Source organism: Uloborus diversus, chromosome 9 (assembly GCF_026930045.1).
Source record: "Uloborus diversus isolate 005 chromosome 9, Udiv.v.3.1, whole genome shotgun sequence".
Classification (NCBI taxonomy): domain Eukaryota; kingdom Metazoa; phylum Arthropoda; class Arachnida; order Araneae; family Uloboridae; genus Uloborus; species Uloborus diversus.
In genome coordinates, this window is record NC_072739.1 from 132,719,746 (window position 1) to 132,740,329 (window position 20,584).

At 33.0% G+C, this 20,584-nt stretch overlaps 1 protein-coding gene across 1 annotated transcript; it reads right to left on the bottom strand.

Moving 5' to 3' along the window:
- Window positions 1-907: 907 nt before the first annotated feature.
- LOC129229986 (uncharacterized) lies at window positions 908-19,602 on the bottom strand. Its single transcript, XM_054864371.1, has 4 exons — window positions 19,475-19,602; window positions 13,655-13,795; window positions 3,919-4,072; window positions 908-1,727 (listed from the first exon to the last, which is right to left on the bottom strand). Exons 1-4 carry the CDS (start codon window positions 19,515-19,517, stop codon window positions 1,583-1,585), a joined length of 483 nt encoding a protein of 160 aa, XP_054720346.1. The 5' UTR covers window positions 19,518-19,602; the 3' UTR covers window positions 908-1,582.
- Between the last annotated feature and the right edge of the window lie 982 nt (window positions 19,603-20,584).

Genomic DNA, 20,584 nt, shown 5'->3' on the forward strand with positions numbered 1-20,584 from the left:
ATGGTTTACTACAATTTTGCCTCTTTTTTGACTTTATGCAGCTAAAGAAGGGCTTTTTTGCTCTCTGATAATACTCGTAAAAAAATACATTCTTATCACTAAAATATTGCTAAACTCATTAATATGGCACACGTCCTTTCTTTCTTCTCTATCTATTATAAGGAATGGACTCGTTTCTCAAGTGCCTCATTTTCGCGGTCGGACTGGATTTGTCCGAGCCTTTTATGATAAATTGCTCATTGGTATTTTTTTTTATGAAGAGATATGTGTACAGTCTCCCCACGTTTCCTATAGAATCGGCAAGCTGCCAAGTAGTTTGAGCCTGCTTTAATTGGGGGGGGGGGGGGGGGAGAGAAATTTGATGTGAATGTTTCATTCATTTTTAATGTCAGACTGTTTAATTTAGAGGTTAATACACATCTGAAAAAATCAAACTGACATTCCTGCAAAGTAATAGACACATCTGTTTCCCCCTGTATACCGGATGTTAAGCTTTTCTCCATCTTAACGGTGGTCAGGCAGGAAGGACATGGTTTTAATGGATTTGGGCTGTGTACATAGTGTGAGAAAAAGACAAATAAATAAAATTAAGGACTTGAAAAGATCAGAAGAAAAATAATTATAGTTAAAAATTTTAACAAAGAAAACACAATTTCTTTTAATATCCAGCCTTTTGTGTTTTCCAGTTTTCTTTTAATCTTAACAAAGAATACATTTTTAATGCAGTATAACTGGCAGCTTTGGGGACTAAGAGCAAGACTAGCAAATACTTCTGAAAATATGAGTATAACTTAAGTTGGATCATTTTATTGAAATCTATATATTTACAAAAATAAATGTGTACATGTAAATACATATATATTACATAAAAATGTGAAATATAAAATTCTCTGATGTAATCAATGAATTACATAGATGAATATGATTTTAAAATATGCTTTAAAAGACAACATGGATATAAAGACCTTCTCCCTTTAAACATTAAAAAAAAGCCAAAACCATCAACCAATATACATAAATAACAATACAAAATGCAATACAACTTCAAGGTATAAAAATCAACTCTTACATCCAGCAACAGCATGCACAGCATATTTAACAATTTTTCATGTTATCAAAATGATTGAAAGACAAAATGGACGGAATTCATTTCAAACTAAATTAATAAAAAAACATTAGCATGTATATCTATTGATTATAGATGATTAGCATACAATAAAATGCACCAATTTAGCATAAGTATAGTTTTACAGCGAATATTGTATTTCATGTTATATGTTTCATAAATATTGGAAGCATTTTTATAATGGCTCAATATTCCCATCATTTGATGTATGTTAACATTTTAATTCTACAATAATTGGCAAAAGAAGAAAAATAAATTGAGGTTACTTTTTAATTTCAATTCTTAACGTGTTCATGTAGAATGCAAAAAAGAAAAAAAAGAATAATAATAATATTTTCCGATAACAACATTTTTCAAAAAAGAAAAAGCTACCAATAATAAAATAAATATCCAATAAAAAAAAAAAAAAAAAAAACCATAGTGTAAATTCCTAAGTAATTAAATTTACTACACTGCTCAAAATAACCTACGTGAGAAAAATATTGTTACAAGGAATAGAGCTTCCAAAATGAAACAAGAAACACCAGACTTCAACTTGTATCCATCATTACACCACTGGTCATACTCGCAGAAGCAATATGTAACTTCATCATAGTGTACACTACAATAAAGAAATGAATTAATTAAAAGATAGATGATTTGCAACATAAAATTAATTTGACATAGTTGAAGTTTGAAATAAACAAAATAAGCTGTAATAAAAAATGCCTTAAATCAGTGTTTCTCAAACTTTCTTTGTCCATGCACCACATCTAATTTGCCAATGTTCTCCAGTTCATCTATATATTTTAGTTATACATCCTACTCACTATAATTTTATTCAAATCAAGAATGTGATTCAACGTGACATGACTCAAAAAAAAAAAAAAAAAAAAAAAAAAAAAACTAACTCACGAAACACCGACAGCCCGGATATGACATCCAGACTGGATTTTTGTCCATGTCAAGAACTTATCAGTCTGGAACAGTCAATAACCGAGCTGGAGATAGATGCATTTTCATCAAAGCAAATTGAAGTTGGACTGCATCACTGCTTGGAAACCAGTGTGTTAAATTAATTTTTGCAAATAGTTTGCAGATAAGATTTGCTTAAATGAAAGAACATCTTCCTCCAGTTTAATTATTGACTTTTCCAGACTATGTAACTTATATAATCAACCACTATACATAAGCTCAAATGAAAAACAAGATGATTAACTTTCGGTTAAACATAAAATAATAAACATTGCTGAAAGTACAAGATAGCTGTACAATTTTGCATTGGGGCTTACAAGAGGCCTCTTTTGCAATGCAAAGTAAATGAAAATGTGCACGTAAAAATAGCCAACAAACACATTTGTGTTGTGCTCTTTTTTTTTCCACTATTTTTGAATTATGTAAGCTCAAATTAAGTGTTTCTAAATTTTTAGCTTTCAAATTATAAATCTCTAATGGTATATCTACAAGGTAAAAAATTTGGGTTGAAATGAAAAAACAACCTAAATACCTAAATAGCGCAAATTATCAAAGGAATACAGCATATAGATACAGTTGAACTCAATTAATACAAAGTGTCAAAAATTCACGAATTTGTTTGTATTAGCCGCTGTTTGTACCAACCATGAATGAGTGATGCAGTAAAAATAAAAAAACAAAGAAATGCTTAGCTATATTTAAAAAACATTACTACTAACACACACATTGTAATCTAACAATTAGTACATTCAGAAAAAAAATTACTAATTTCTTATAAACGAATGATTTTAGAAAATATTGAAAAAGGAAAAGAATAATCGACAATTGTGGAATAGATTGTAATCCACAATGAAGATGAACAGTTTTATCTCCGAGTAAATTGAAGTGTCAACTGGTAAACAAATGTATGGGCTTTATTTTCATGTAAAATATTTAATATTTTCTTCTCTTTACACAGCTTGACACAGCTACTGCGTAACAAAATGATGTATAATTTCTAAAAAAGAAAATTGCAGTATTCAGTCATGATCACTTTAAGTAAAGATATCAGAAATTTTTGTTTGTCTTAGCCGAGACTTTCAATTTAGTGTACATATTATACGTAAAATTTTTAATATAATTAGATAACAAATCAAACTTAACAAACAAAGTGTTTGTTTTAGCCGTTATTTCATATTAAACAAAGATTGTATTAAGAGAGTTCAACTGTATTTCAAGGCTATAATGGAGCCTCTTCATCAATACAAATGTGCTTGTAATGCAACAAAATGTCGAAAGAGAACACACCAAATGGTATGTATATACCATGGTTGCCATTTGGTATATCTACATACCAGTGTATAGTATAAGCAGTGTACATACCTTCAACTTGCAAGACCTATATTTTCGCAACCGTGAGTCCTAGATGCATACTTTCAACTGCAAAAATGGTCAAGACAAGGTGCAAAGTTGGGATATTGAAAGTTTGAAGCAAAAAAGATATTTAGTGAAAAATGTGAAATCCAACTTTTTATATGAACCCTAGGTTCCTTAACTAATGTTTAGGGAAGTTATCTCTATTGAAAAATAATATCAAAATAAATAAATAAATAAATAAACATTTGCAACATTTGGTATAACATACCAGTGTTCACTTGTATGAGGTTGGGTTCTCTCGCAGCTTTTTGTTGCACGCTAAACATTTTTGCACTGAAGAACAGGCTCCTTTATACCCTTGAAATAGCTATATGCTGTATTTTCTTGATAATTTTGTACTTTATGTTTTTTTTTTTTTTCATTTCAATCATATTTTAGTGCGAAGCTTATTTGATCATTATTTACTTAATGCAAATAATTACTTTTTGATTTCAAGCTGTGAAATGTGATTTTCAACGTATACAGAAAGCTTAGGTTGTTCAGCAGCTTTTCTACAGCCATCATATCTATCAGCAGGAATATCCTTCTTCTGGCTTTCCAAATTGGATAAACAATCTCTGGTAATGAACTTATCAACTGTAATGAATAAATATATTATGAAAATAGTACAAAACTTTACCACTTGTGGATGATTACAAAATTTTCATTTTATGAATGTAGAGGACAAATTTATAATAATCAAACAGTAATTTGCTTATAGCTAGAACACAAGACAAAGCAATAAGTACTGTTCAGAAAATTTTGGTAATTTTTTAAAGTTTTATGAAAAGTTGATTGTACATCTCATAAGCTTGCAAAACTTATACTTATTTACTTCCAAATTGTTGTTAAAACAAACATTTAAAGGCAGTTTTGTTAGGAATAATTATTTTATTTTTTGACATTAAAATTTTAATATACAGTTGTGCATATTTATAGCAAATTTGAAAGAATGAAATAAAATTTTTGTTACTGTAATTTTGTTATAAAAATTTAAATTATCCACAATAAAATGTGAAGGGAAATTGAATCTATTACATTATAGCCATAAACTTCTTTTTAAGAAAACAGCTTTGCTCTAACAGGTGCAACTGTAGTTCTTTTAGCTTATGCTGGAAAATTCTTTTTTTTTTTTGTATACTGCATTTAACAAACCACTTTTTATCCATTTTTACCGAATCATAGCACCGAGAAACATTTAAATAAAATGTATAAAAAGAAACATCATTTTTATTCCACACCCGTGGTCTGATTGAAATAGCTAAAGTAAAACCACCTGCTTTATTCTGCAAGTCAGGTGACTCAATCCTAGTACTATTTCACAGCTTTTTGTATTTAGTTAAAAGATTTTCTTACACATCAAGGGGGGAAGTTTTGGGATCGAAACCTTTCCCAGAATCCTTGGTTTTAACACATATTGCCAATCCAAATAGAGTAGTTTATGTAAATACAAAGGCGGTAATAAAAACTCCAATCGGTAGGTAATTTTTGGCTACACTGCATTAAAGATATCCCTAAGGAAGGTCTTTCAAAAATGTGGCACCCCAGAGATACACACACACACATCTGAACCAGCCATTTTTCTGATTTAAACTATTTAATTTGAATAACAAAACGAAACAGGATTTAAGATGTAAACAAAATCCTACATACGGCTAGAATATCGTAAAAATTACTTGCTCTACTCAATCTAAAAGTTAATAATCATCGACTAAAAATTTTCATTAGTTGGGCTCATGATAATTTTTTTTAATAAGTGATTCACTTGACTTTTGTAGTCAAACACTAGAAGCTGTTGTTGCAGAAATGTTCATTGCCAGCAGGGTAGCGACTAATGTCAACCATAACTTTTTTAAAAAATTTCCAGAAAGAGTCGAATCTGACAAAAATTTAAGGTAATTCATGAACAAGTAAAGCTGCTTTGCTCCCTCACTTTTCAGAGCTAAAAATCAATGATTGATTGAAAAAATATTTATTATAATAGGGGTGATTGTGTTTCAGTATTTTACCAAATTTCCGGTATTTTCGGACGTATTTCCCGGGTATTTTTATGTCCGAAAATACCGGAATTATGTTGTTTTTTTTGTCATGCTTTTATATCCCTACCTCCGCAATTTTTTTTACTATATAATACTCATCAAATATACCTGCAAGAGTCTTAAGATGGACACCTATATCCCTTAAGATGGACAAATGTCAAGATAATTTGTATAACACCAGCTCAAAAGTAACTTTGTAACCCATTAAAAATTTAATCAAATCTACACACAATATTTTGACTCAGAACTATTTAATACTATGGCAAAGGTGCACTTAAGTAGTAGGGGGCCAAAGATTACCCCCCCCTCCCCCCGTTCTCGCTTTGAAACTTTCAGGTATTTTTTGATGAACTCACAATCACCCCTGTTATAAGGGTGGATTGATTCATTATTTCATGAAGGTAAAAACTAAAAATTCCAAACAAATGAAATTTTCTTATCTTATTTCATGGAAATGGAATTGTAAAATGGAAAGGGAAAGCCTGGTGGCCATCTCTTCCGATTTTTGATACCATGTTCCACATTTTTAGAAGTTATTGATTATTTAAAGCCAGTAATAAAATCCAATTAAAAAAAATATATCAGCTTCAGGAGCTAACCCAACCCCTCTTTTGATCCTCACTTTTTTGGTGCACCAGCCACTTATAAATCATCCTTGTATTTTTAGGAGAGCATTGAGAACATAAAACTAATTTCCGGTAAGGACACCGGGCTCACAACTGAAGAATTCCAGGTTCGATGCCAGCCGGTCGAAAATCCTCCATCTTCTCTGATGATGACTGGGGCACGTTTAAATACGTTGTAAACATAAAATCCTCCACATGAATTAATATCTCTGAGTGTGCTGAACTAGGAGTTGTTCGGCTTCTGGTTTAGTTCTAAGTTTTGAAATGTTGATAGACAGTGCTTCCATCTATCATGTGCTGTCTGAGCTAATTCAGACTTCCATCTAAATGGCACTCGTTAAAACGGAAGATGTTCCTCACTGCCTTTAATCAATTAGCAATTACTATTCAGGCTCAGAGATCCTAGTGGTGTTAGGAACAACAACGAGCCTGCTATTAACACTTGCAGTGCTAGTAGAAAAATCCCCTATTCTTATTCAAGGGGATTTCACAACACAGTTAAGGTGTGTTAAGGTGTCAAACATTAGTAAAAGAACAATTTTATCCAAAATAAGGTCATGCCAGTGTTCTCCCATTTAGTTCAGCCTAATATTTTAAAAATTTAATTCAATTGCAGACGAAGATTAACGTTAGTTTAAACTAATTCGTTAGTTGACTAAAAAAACTAATTTAGTTCAGATTGATTTAGTTCAGATTAAATTAATCAGATTGAATTTAGTAAAACTAATTTAATCAGATTGATTTAGTCAACTAAAGTAATCAGATTAAAATTTATACTAAATCTAATCAGATTGAAAAATATCTACACTGTTAAAACTACAGATTGCGTTTGGATTCATTAAGGGGTTCCTTTCTCTTCTCCCCCCCAATGAATATTAAGTAGCTCCTGATGTGTTACGGGGGGACATTGGGGGTTGAGGGGCTGCCCCCTTACAGATTTAAGACCTTAAAAAATCAATAATATTTAAAAACACCCCCTTTGAAGTGACGCAGTTTGCGACATGACCCACACTACCCCCCCCATTTGGTACACAATACTGCTTTTGGTCTTATCTTTATCTTCTTTATCTTTACTAATAATAAAGCTGAAAGTCTCTCTGTCGGGAGGATGTCTGGATCTCTGTGACGCGCATAGCGCCTAGACCGTTCGGCCGATTTTCATGAAATTTGGCACAAAGTTAGTTTGTAGCATGGGGGGTGTGCACCTTGAAGCGATTTTTTGAAAATTCAATTTTATGAATTTTCTATTAAAATTTTAAGGCCTTTTTCACATAATCTTTACTAATAATAAAGCTGAAATTCTCTCTGTCCGGAGGATGTCTGGATGTCCGGAGGATGTCTGGATGTCTGTAGGATGTGTCTGGATGTCTGGATCTCTGTGACGCGCATAGCGCCTAGACCGTTCGGCCAATTTTCATGAAATTTGGCACAAAGCTAGTTTGTTGCATAGTGGTGTGCACCTCGAAGCGATTTTTCGAAAATTCGATTTTGTTCTTTTTCTATTCCAATTTTAAGCCCATTTTTCACAGAAATTTAATAAAATGGGAAAGAATTTGTTCTGAAAATTATCTTTCCTTATCTTTCTTTTCTTTACTTCTTTATCTTTCTCCTTTTCTTTTCTTTTTAAATAACAAACCTGAAAGTCTCTCTGTATGGATGTTTGGATCTCTGTGACGTGCATAGCGCCTAGACCGTTCAGCCAATTTTCATGAAATTTGGCACAAAGTTAGTTTGTAGCATGGGGGTGTGCACCTCGAAGCGATTTTTCGAAAATTCGATTTTATTAATTTTTTATTAAAATTTTAAGGCTCTTTTTCACATAATCTTTACTAATAATAAAGCTGAAAATCTCTCTGTCTGGAGAATGTCTGGATGTCTGAATCTCTGTGACGCGCATAGCGCTTAGACTGTTCGGCCCGATTTTCATGAAATTTGGCAAAGTTAGTTTATCATGGGGGTGTGCACCTCGAAGCGATTTTTCGAAAATTCGATGTGGTTATTTTTCTATTCCGATTTTAGGAACAAAATTATCATAAGATGGACGAGATTACCATAATGTGGAACCATAACATGGACATAAGCCAATTGGCGATAAAATTCACCATACATTATTTGTAAATATACAGGCGGACCAAAAGACCTTTTAATTTTCTATTACGGGCAAAGCCGTGCGGGTACCACTAGTACTGGAATAAAGGCTTGATTTTTTTCATATCCAGATAGCCGATGCCTATTCCCTATTGCAGTTACTTGTATGAGGGGATGCCCGCCTCTCAAAAAGAAATTCACTCCACTCAAATTATGGGGGGTGGTTAAAAACGCGAAAATTTTCCAAAAACAAACCTTAAAATTTTGAAGTCTGCGCCACCCGCCCCGCTAATTCCCCCTCCCCCCCTGTAGGCCACACCACTTCTGATCTTATTCGAATAAAATGCTTGAATTTTTTTATCCAGATGGCCGATGCTTGTTCTGTTTCAAAGTAACTTACTTAAGATGATACCCCCCCTTAGATTGAACCCCCCTCAAATTACGGGGGAAGGGGCTCCCCCCAAAAAAACATAAGTACAATTTTTTTTCAAAAACAAGCGCTAAAAATTTTAAGTTTGAACCAACCTCTCCACTGACCACGCCCCCCCCCCCCCCGTAGACCACACTGCTTCTGGTTTTATTGGAATAAATTGGGATTGGTTTGATTTTTTTGAATCTAGATGGCTGATGCATGGTCTGTTTCTGAGTAACTTACGTAAGGGGATACCCCTCCTTAAATAAGAAAGTCCCTCATATTCTGGGGGGCTCCCCCACCTTCAAAAAACCTATTAAAACACGAAAATTTTTCAAAAACAAACCTTACAAATTTGAAGTCGGCGCCACGGACCCCGTTAGTCTGGATCACCGGATAATCCGGCTCGATCGATTTGACCGATTTCCCTTTACATTTAAAGAGCGATCGTCAAAATTCCATAATAATTATTTATTTAACCCTCTCACGGGCAAGACCGTGTTATGTCGCTGATTGAGTTCCCTTTTCTTCGCAATGCAACTTTTGAATCAATTTGTTTTACTCGATAGGGAAAAAATGGAACTGTCACAGGAGAAGATTACAGACTTTGTAACAACAAAGTAGACATGTTTACTGTTTATTTGTAATTCTATGTGTTTCCTTTTAAGGTGATTTTCAGTGAGTATGTTTTATTTTGTTTTGTTTTTTTTATTCTCCGGATTTTTAATATTCCGGATTGGGTCGGATTCCAATTAATTCAAATTATCGAGGTTCTACAGTAATGAACTCCCCCCCCCCAAAAAAAAAAATTTTCAAAAAGATTATTACATTTTCTCATGGTTTCGATATTTTTTTGTATTTTTCAAGCAAACGTTCAAAATTTTCCCTGCGGTGTGGGGGGGGGGGGTCCTGACCTTCATGACCCCTCTTTGTATCTGCAATTGACATACACTTGGATATAAAAAATATACATCTGTACACCAATATACTCGGGATAACAAGTTACACTTATATACTCGTATATACATATATTTACTTGTGTTTGCTTGTACTTTGATGTACATACACGTGGCAAATACAAAATTAGTGTGTACCGTATATACTCGGATTAACACTTTTGCATACGTGTATACACGCACATACTCGTATATACACGTACTTACTCGTATATACACGCATTAACTCGTGTATGCATAATAAATATGTATTTTAACTTACAAATACAAATGTACGTCTGTACACGAGTATACTCGGGTTAAACAAGTATCTACACGCATATTCTCGTCTGTACACGTACATACTCGAAAATACAAGTATTTTTTCTTATATGCACGCATGAATATATATATACACGTTTAAAAGCTAATTTACCTCTGTACACGAGTACACTTGGGGTAACACGTATCTATACGCATATTCTCGTGTGTACAAGTACACACTCGTATATACACGTATTTACTCGTGTAAAAATGCATAAATATGCATATACGTGTAGAAATACAAATGTACAATTGTACACAAGTATATTCAGATTAAACACGTATCTTTACGTCTTTTCTCGTGTGGAATCGCACTTACTCATTTGTGCACGTATTTTCTCGTATATGCATGCATAAATATGTATATAAACGTTTAAATACAAATTTACCTTTGTACTCGAGTTTAGTCGGGTTAACACGTATCCATACACAAATTCTAGTATATACACGAACATACTCTTATATACAAGTATTTACTCGTGTTTGCACACATAAATAAGTATACAGGATGTATCAGTACAGCGTTTACATACTTTCAGGGCAGATACAGTGCACCTAGACGCGATAGTGACGACACAAAGCGTAAGACAGGGCACGATTAAGAGGAGAAAACATGTTTATTATTTTTAATGCAGCAAAAATACTGGTAAGATTTGTCTGGTGCATACAACAGATGTTGCTACGTAAACCGAAGCATCAGATGACGGTGCATGCGCACACGTGGTTTTTGTTCCACCAGGAAGTCCGGGACCCGCCCGGTATTTTTGCTAAATTTCGAAATTACGGGCGGGGTCGTAATTTCGAACACCTTCTTTGATGATGATCGTTGGCCTTTTAATTTTCTTTTCCCTTAGTTTTTTGCTGTACTAAAGATTCTGAACATGTTCTCTTTTCTTATTCGTGTTTTGTCATTTTGGTGATTGGTGTTGTCACTACCGCGCCAGGAAAGTTTTTTCGACCATGCATTGCTATGTGTTTCCCCCCGTTTAGGTGTACTCTATCTGCCCTGAAAGTCTGTAAACGCTGTACTGATAAACATTGTGTACACTTAGAAGTTTGAATATAAATCCGTGCACTAATAGACTCGGGAAATACGTATTTATACGTAAAATTTCGTGTTTACACTTACGAACTCGTATATACACGTATTTACTTCTGTTTGCACGTAGAGATACAAAATTTCTGTAGACACGAATATACTCAGGTTAACACGTACAGCTCCGTATATACACGTACACACTCGTATATACACGTACACACTCGTATATACACGTACTTACTCGTATATACACGTACTAACTCGTGTATGCACGCATAAATATGTATTTTAACCAAAAATACAAATGTACCTCTCTACTCGAGTATACTCGGGTTAAACACGTATCTATACGCATATTCTTGTGTGTGCACGTACATACTCGTATATACTTGTATTTTCTCATGTATGCACGCATAAAAATGTATATGCAATCTTAAATACAAATGTACCTCTACACACGAGTATACTCGGTGTAACATTTATCCATACGCATATTCTCGTGTAAATACAACGACCTCTACACACAAGTATACTCGGTGTAACATTTATCTATACGCATATACTCGTGTGAATACGTACATACTCGTATTCTCTTATATGCACGCATAAATATGTATATACAAAGCAAATTTCTCTGTACACGAGTATATTCGGGGTAAAAAGTATCTATACATATATTCTCTCGTGTGTTCACGTACATACTCGTTTATACACGCATTTATTTATGTATAAACGCACAAATATGCATATACACCTAGAAATACAAATGTACCATTGTACACGAGTATACTCGGGCTAAAAAAAGAACCTAGAAATCTATTCTCGCTTGTACATGAACTTAATCGAATATACACGTATTTTCTCGTATATGCATGCATAAATATGTATATATACGTTTAAATACAAATTTACCTCTGTTCACGAGTATACTCGGATTAACACGTATCCATACGTATATTCCTTTGTGTACACGTATATACTCGTGTATACATGCATTTACTCGTGTATGCACAAATAAATTTGTACATACACTTAGAAATTAAACATATCTCCGTGCACGAATATACTCGGGATAACACGTATTTATACGTATAAACGCGTGTTTACAAATATGTATCGTATATACACATATTTACTTGTATTCACACGTACTTGTAGGTATATACACGTAGAAATACAAAATTCCTGTACACACGAATATCGTCGAGTCAACAAGTATATACACGTATATGCACAAAAATACTCGTATATACACGTACTTACTCGTATATACACGTATAACTCTTGTATGCACACATAAATATGTATTTTAACGTACAAGTACAAATGTACCTCTGTACATGAGTATACTCGGGTTAAACACGTATCTATACGCATATTCTCGTGCGTACATGAACATACTCGTATATACTTGTCTTTTCTCGTATATGCACGCATAAAAGTTCATGTACTAGATTAAATACAAATTCACCTCTGTGCATGAGTATACTCGGGTTAACACGTATCTATATGCATATTCTCGTGTGTACTCGAACATACTTGTATATACACGTACTTTCTCGTATACGCACGCTAGAATATGACGTAGAAATACAAATGTACCTAAAAAGGTAGATTTGTATTGTCACGAGTATACTCGTGGTAACACGTATCTAGAAGCATATTCTCATGTGTACACGTACATACTCTTATATACATGTACATACTCGTATTTACTGGTGTATGCACACATAAATATGTATATTTACTTAAAATTTCAAATATACCTCCGTACACGAACATACGCGGGATAACACGTTTATATACGTATATGCCCGCACGTAGTCGTATGTACACGCATTAACTCGTGTATGCTTGCATAAATATATGTATACACGTAGAAATACAAATGTGCCTCTGTTCATGTGATATTTATATTTTACGAATTTAATCTGAATTAAAAAAGTAATCAAATCAATTTGATTACTTTTAATCTGATTACTTTTAGTCTGACTAAATTCAATCTGATTAATTTAATCTGAACTAAATCAATCTGAACTAAATTAGTTTTTTTGAGCAACTAACGAGTTAGTTTAAACTAACCTTAATCTTGGTCTGCAATTGAATTAAATTTTTAAAATATTAGCCTGAACTAAATGGGAGTCAGATTACTTTAGTCAACTAATCAATCAATTACAAATTTAGTTGATGCCCAACACTGGGTCATACACATTAGCTTTGTCTTGCCAAACAACTGATCTCTGGAATTAATGTTACAAATTACTAAGAAGTTGCATTTTGAAAGCCAAGAATCAAAATTTTAACTTTTCTTCTGAGGGTGTAATATTTCTCATACAAATGTTGTAGCACACCAGATCAAAGTAGAGCCGCTATATAGATAGGCCGGTGCATCAGCTTAAGTTTAGCCATTTTGGATAAGATTTTTCATTGTTGCGGAGCTAAGGTTACCAGAGTAAACTTTCAGGTTTTGCCAAATTGACCAAAAATAATATTTTCTTTAATAAACAAGTCATGTGCCACTAATAACTGCTTGCAGTGAAAAAACACCAAATGCGATAACTTGCCAGAAAAGACAATCACAAAAACACACGCTCCGATCCAAAGTGGCTGATCTTAAGCTGATGCATCGGCTCTTATTTATAGGGGCCTTAGACCAAAGGGGTTCATAATTTTGTAGTGTAGTTTCCAGTTAAAAATATAACAGAAGAAAACAAACCTCCTTTTCTTTCAATCACCTTAACGCATTTATCATCATCTCGAGGACAGGTGATTGCACTATGTATTCTCCAGTCAACATAAAACTCTTCGCAGCCTGGTTGCGAGCTTACACAGCTATAGCACCATAATTCACATGAAACTACAAGAAGATGCATTAAATAGTCAGAAATAACAAATGTAAAATAGATAAATATATGACATACATAGTAATATAAATTGTCAGCAGGGTTGGTAAGTTTTTTGTCAAAGGTAGAAAAAAACAGTAAATCTATCCTGGTAAAAATACCTTTTCGCCAAGGTAGCGCAAAAATAGTAAACTTTATTTTCTGAGATGCAACCAAATATTCCCTTTAAAATCTGTTTTTCTTAGAAAATTCAATGCATCATTGAAACATGAATCTAAATATTAAGTTTGAACTCTCTTAGCAAAATCCTTTTTTCTTAATATAGGTACTATGAATGTAGAATAAAGGGGAGAGTACATCACAATTAAATAAATCACTGGCTTTGGTTTAATGGTTTTAACTACAGTCAATTCGTGATAAATCGAATCTAAAAGGACTGATGAAAAACTTTGACTTATCGAAAGTTCGACGTATCGCTAGTTGCGGCTTTCGATATTTTAATATTGAAAACCATCGAATATTTTAACTAATATGTACAATAAACAAAATTACAGAACTTTAAAGTTTTTAAGCACAATATGCACAGTTTAATCAAAAACATTGAGGGGAAAAAAATCAAAAGCACGGTTTTGATTTTGATACTGCTGGAACTCCTTGAATAGAGCTAATTCTACTTCAGGAAAGGTGCACATCTTCATTTATTTAAAATTTAGATTCATGGATTTTATCGCTTTAGAGGTTTCTCTTTTTCTTTTAATAACATTGACGGAGTACTTACTTAGACATCTTTAATAGCAAAGAAAACTCACTCTATCTCACAGGAACTTATCAGCAAATGATCGACTTACAGAATGAAAGGGAACGTATCGTAACTTAGGTCAGCCTTTGAATAAAGGTACAATCAGTTGACACGATAGCTTAAAAGCAAATTAGTAGTCTAGCAACCTGTCAAAGAAAACAAACTAAAGCGTAATTCAAACAGCGTTCGCACATCATATTCGCCACGTAAAAGGGACAAACAAACGTTTTTCTGAAAAGAGAAAAGCATTCATACATTGCGAACGCCAAAAAAGCACATGGCAGTACTCTCACCCAATAGAGAGAGCACGCTCATCTCGTGGAGACCAATGAAATGCGACGTCCAACTCTACGGACGTCAGAGCCGTCAGATATCTGGCTTCTCGTCCGTTCAACAGGTCCCGTACAATACGGCTTGCTGTCATGGCAACGCCGGCCGAAAACTGGTTTTAGGGAGAAAAAGATACCTCGTTGACGGATGTGTGGACGCAGTGTGAATGTTGCATAACTCATTTCCACGTGTGTAACTCCTTTATCGCACATTGGCTCAACAGGTGCTCTTCTTGCTTTAGAGTTCTATTGTGCAGGAATTGCAAGTGAAGGTGAACTGATTTTTCTCTCATAGTCACTCGTTTCTTACTTTTTGTTCTGTTCTTTTGAAATAAATTTTGAATTATCTTTCAAAAAACTTCGAGTTTAAGGAAGTTAACTTCGAGATATTGAGAATAATTAGCATGGAATGAAAGACAAAGGGGTCGGAACTTGATAAAAACTTTGAGTTTAATAGTAATATTCGAGTTATCAGACTTCAAGTAATCGGGAATTGACTATATATTAATTAACATATGTAATAAGGGATATAGCAAAAGGGGGATTGGGGGGTCACGCCCCTCCCCCCTTGTTTCGACAAATATTGCCAGTACAGTCTACTCTTGACAACTTGAATTCCCAAGGAACTGGCTAAAACCTTTCAAGTAATCGTTAATTTGAGCAGTGGGAATTTCCTTTCCCAGCATCTTGAAGAATTAATTTTTTTTTTTTTTTCAAGAATAGTTCATAATAGATAGACTAAAACTTATAGATTAATTATTAGTACTACAAAAAATATCTTTAGAAAAAATGAATTTCATCAAGTTACTTAGAAAAAATAAGCTATTTTTGACAGCTTACATTTTTTTTATCTCATCTCAAAATGTCATTTAGTTTGTATGTTGTAGGACCATATTTCTTTCCTCTTGATTTCAGTTCGTATTGCTTTTAAACGTCTTTTTGTCCAAAAAGCAGATTATTTGAATCATCCAGAAAATAAATGCTATTTTTCTCAATTGTTCCTAAAATTTTGAGTCCCTCAAAGAATAGTCAACAATAAAATTTTAGGTCATCAGCCAGGGCAAAAACTACCTCAATCGGGTATTTCTCACGTAACCTTGCAACCAGTGTGCATTAAAGAGCACTTTTGTAAATAAATTACCCCTCCCACACAAGCTGATAAGAAATATAAGCAACGTGTTAAGGGGGGGGGGACTACTTTCCTTATTTTAGCTGAATTTTTATGCATAAAATAAAAACAAAGCTCTCATCTTAAAAGGAGTACATTCGAGATATAGGGACATACTTTGTTGAAAGCACTAAACTATTTTGGGATGGAATGAAGATAATTATAGACATAAAGAAATATTTGAGTTAGAAGACTTTGAGTTATCAAGAGTTGACTGCAGTAATATAGGATTTTATTCACGTGTAAGAACTGTTATGAACTATTTTTGCCAGTCCCAACAAAATTACCATTTTGCCAGCAAAATGACCAACCATGATTGTCAATTAAATAAAAAAGAGAAAAACAAATGCCTGCCATTTTTGAAACAAACATAAACAGTAGATTTTACTTCAAAAAAAGTGGTTTTTACACACACAAAGAGAGAGAAACAGTAGATTTTGTATATTCAAAACATTTTGAAACGACGCTCTCATTCAAAATATTTACAGAATTTCATTTATGTATATTTCCAAGACAAGGTTTCAATGAAAATAAAAAGAAATTTTATTCACTAAAATTTTGAAAATGCTTAACACTAATGGAAAATAAAAAAAAAATTCAATATTCAACACAGATGCAAAAATATAGAATTTTAAAACAAAAAATAAAAGAACTTTTTAACATGCAAAATAACTTTAGAATTGCTTTTTAATTTGGTCATATTAATAATTACAGACATGATCATTGGAACTTTAAGGCATATTAAAGAATAATGAAAGCAAAATGTGATTTGGGATAATTTTCATATTTTACCGCTTTTAGTCTCACACCATCTCCTTGATGCTTTGAAGCAATTTTTAAAAACTACCTTACGTTTTTATTATTTTTGTTTTTAGGAAGAAAACCATATTTAAGTCGGAATCAGGGAACAGCCTAAAAAAGCAGGTTGAGTAATTAGTATATTCAAAAACTAGTTGATCTTTTCTAAGTTAAATATCACCTGTCATTTCTTTAGTAACAGAGACAATGGACAGAAAACATGTTATACTTTTGGACATAGAACATACTCAAAATCAACATTTTCATATGATGCAAGTTTCACTGAGTAAATTTGACATTGAATTTCTACTTACACATACTGTCTTGGCAGCAATTGAGTCTTATAAGTGGGGGAGCAAACAAAAAAGACAACTAAAAGCCATGGGACCTTTAATAGCAGCAAAAAATTTTAAAAAAAAGAAAGAAAAAAAGCACAAAATTTTGTTAGAGCTGGTGTTGAGAGTATTAAAGCAAATAAATGGAAACCCATGTTAGAATAACAACTTAACTCATGTTTTTCTTAGGGTTTTGTTAAATTTTGTATGCAATAACATCCCCTGAAAAACACTTAGACATGAATTAGACTTACATAATTTACCCAGAAGTATTTTGAGGTATCACAAATATTTGATCATTGTCTTAAAAAGTATGGTTTGTTTAAGTAAAACAACTGATTTATTAATATTTGAAAAATGAAAACATGAGCAAAAAGTTATTGCTTGTGCTAAATAATATAGTAGGCCCTCGTTTTACACGGGTTTACTCTACGCGGTTTAGGATTTGACACCTTTATTTTATTTTACGCGGATGAGTTATGCTTTTAGGCGGATGCCGCAATGCAAACTGATAAAATTTTCCCTCTTTCAAAATCCAAACTCCTAAAGATTGCAGATTACACGTAATAGATTGCATTTTGGTGTGAAAATAATCCAGCTTAGGCCACTGGAAACATTTTATGCAATTGGTAGCAGATTTCTTCCCAGAAGTAAAGTTATTCAACTCACACAGTTCAGAGCTCACTGGAAGAAGAGTTTTTAAAAGTGACAAAGGATAAAAAAAAATGAACAAGGACACCGACATCGATGAAACACAACCAAAAACGTTCATATTGAAAAATATGAGCCATTCCTAGACAATAGAAGTGATCTTTCAGATTTTTTAGTGAAGGAAGATTCTATTATGGAATTGATGCAAGTGATCATGGATGCGTTGATACTCTGCAAAGAATTAGAGAAAAATTTTTAATGACTGCCAAAAGACTATCATAGCCACCTCCTCTTTATAAACAGGACACGAAATTAATTTATGTTTTGTTTATGCATGTTGCACATAAAAGTCAATATAAGTACACAATAAATTTATTATACTATTAGTCATCACTAGAATGAAGTATTTTGCTATCTACGGAACCATACCCCTATTTTAACACTAGTATTAGGTCTCAATTTACGCAGTTTTGATTTACGCGGCACTTCCGGGGAACGTAAACCCCCTGTAAAACGAGGGTTTACTATATTTCATAAACAGATACAGTCGAACCTTGTTATCACAAAACCTTTGAGACTGTCAACAAAGTGCCATCATATCCGGAGCAGCCTAATCGGAATAGTTTAAGAATACACAATTAAACATTAGTTTACAATAAAATTAGATTTAATGAAGAAATTAATGTCGTTTGTTTTTAATTACATTTAACTAATGCAACAGGATTTCCACTAAGGTTCGAATTTTCACAAAATGCGAACACACTATTTTATTTGCAAAAAAAAAAAAAAATGCTTTTTTGCTCAAATAATAAATTAATTTTTAAAAAAAGTACAAATGTATGATTCTTGAGAGGAAGCATGCATGCCGATAATCAATTAAAATTTTTTTTTAAAATCTTAGCTAAGATGCTTAAATTACTATTAAGTTCAAAAACCCTTAGTTGTATCCGGCATTATGTCTGCCCAATAACTGCTTTATTAGGAGAAAGGGACTGCAACATTCTAAAAACCAATCATGTGTTTTCCTTTTTTATTTTACGTAAAAAAATAGCTGCTGTACTTTTTTCTTCAAAGATGTCAGAGGCGAAATATGAATTTTATTTTCAACTGGAAATGAAACACACTGAGGCATATATATATATATATATATATATATATATATATATATATATATATATATATGAGAATGTGTAACAAATTTTAGCATTTTGCTAAAAAATTTCCCCCGATTTTAGCTTTTGTGCTGAAGAACTTTTGAACTCACAACTTTACGATTGTGAAAGTTGAACAAAAAGTGCGCATATTGTTTAAATAGGTCAAATTTCAGAAAACAATGTAGCAAATATTTACTAAAAACAACTCATACACTCAGTTTTCTAGTTTTTCTCTGCCCTGGTTTTTGGCTTTCAATAACTTCATTTTGGATCTGATGTATCCATAGCAAAACCAAGCAAAGTCTTGATTTAAACAATAATAGTATATCGAACAATGACGGATCATAAAACGATTCATCAAAAATAAAGTTGCTTCATTGTGTTTCTTTTAAAGAAAAACTGAAAGCAGAAAATAGAACACAGGTTGAGAAAGTTAAGTAATTTTTCACGTTTACTTACTTGTCGAAAATAACAGTGATAGAAGAAATACTAATATAAACATTTTAAAAGATTAAATACAACATAAGCGATGTTTTGAATGCTTGTACAACCACGCCTTTCTTCGCGCTATGTCCTTCATCCTAAACGGATGGGATTGTAGTAACGTTATCAGTCCCGATTATGCTTTGTATATTAGCTTATCCCAAGCTGTATAAATAAAGCTACCACAACCACGCCACGCCTTCACATCATCATGCCAAGATTGACGTAAATCTAGTAGGTACCCTAAGTGGCGCTAGTATTTTACTTATTTTTCGGTCTAAAAAGATTGGGCGCCGAGCACACATTGGACCCTACACTGGTGTGCAAAAATTAAGGACGAGACGGTTTTTTCAATATAACTTCGTATAAAAGCTTTCCAAATAAACACATTTAATACCGTAAGATCCCCAATTCGGAACTCCAGCGCTCGAATACGCTACCTTGCGGTGATTTATAAAACTGCGTCTGCACCTAAAACATTGCCACGTTGCGCATCACGTGTGTCTGTTGACGTAAACGCGGTCAGTTTGTTCTGAGTAACGCATTCAACATGTCTAAGAACGCCTTCAACAACAGAAATTAATTCGTCCCTTAGTAGTATTCTCGAGCTTCTCAAAATAATGTTAGTTTTCCTTATTTCTTTCAAAAAAGTATTAAATGGTGGAAGCGTAAACAAGAAAACTCTGGATTAACAAAATTGGATAACGTTATACCAGGTAAAATTTTTTATTGTTTTGTATGAATTTGTAAGAATATGGGGTTTTTTTTAATCTTAAATTAATTAAACTTACCATATTTTACAGCAGCATTTAGTTGGAATGGACAGTATGCAAAATATTTTCTTGAATATATTATCGTAGAACAAAATGAATAACCGAGAAAGAATTTACTTTATTCCTTTTATTCTCAGCTGAAAGGTTTCGCCAAATTTGTTTAGGGTTATTAATTTTTAGTATTGTGCGAGCAAAGTAGCCTTGGCGAGATTTCGCGTTTTTAGTTAAACCATTTTTAATTTTTATCATGAGTGGAATAAAATGGTAGTAAGATTACAGAATTCGATAAGTGAAAGGAAATAATGGTCAATCA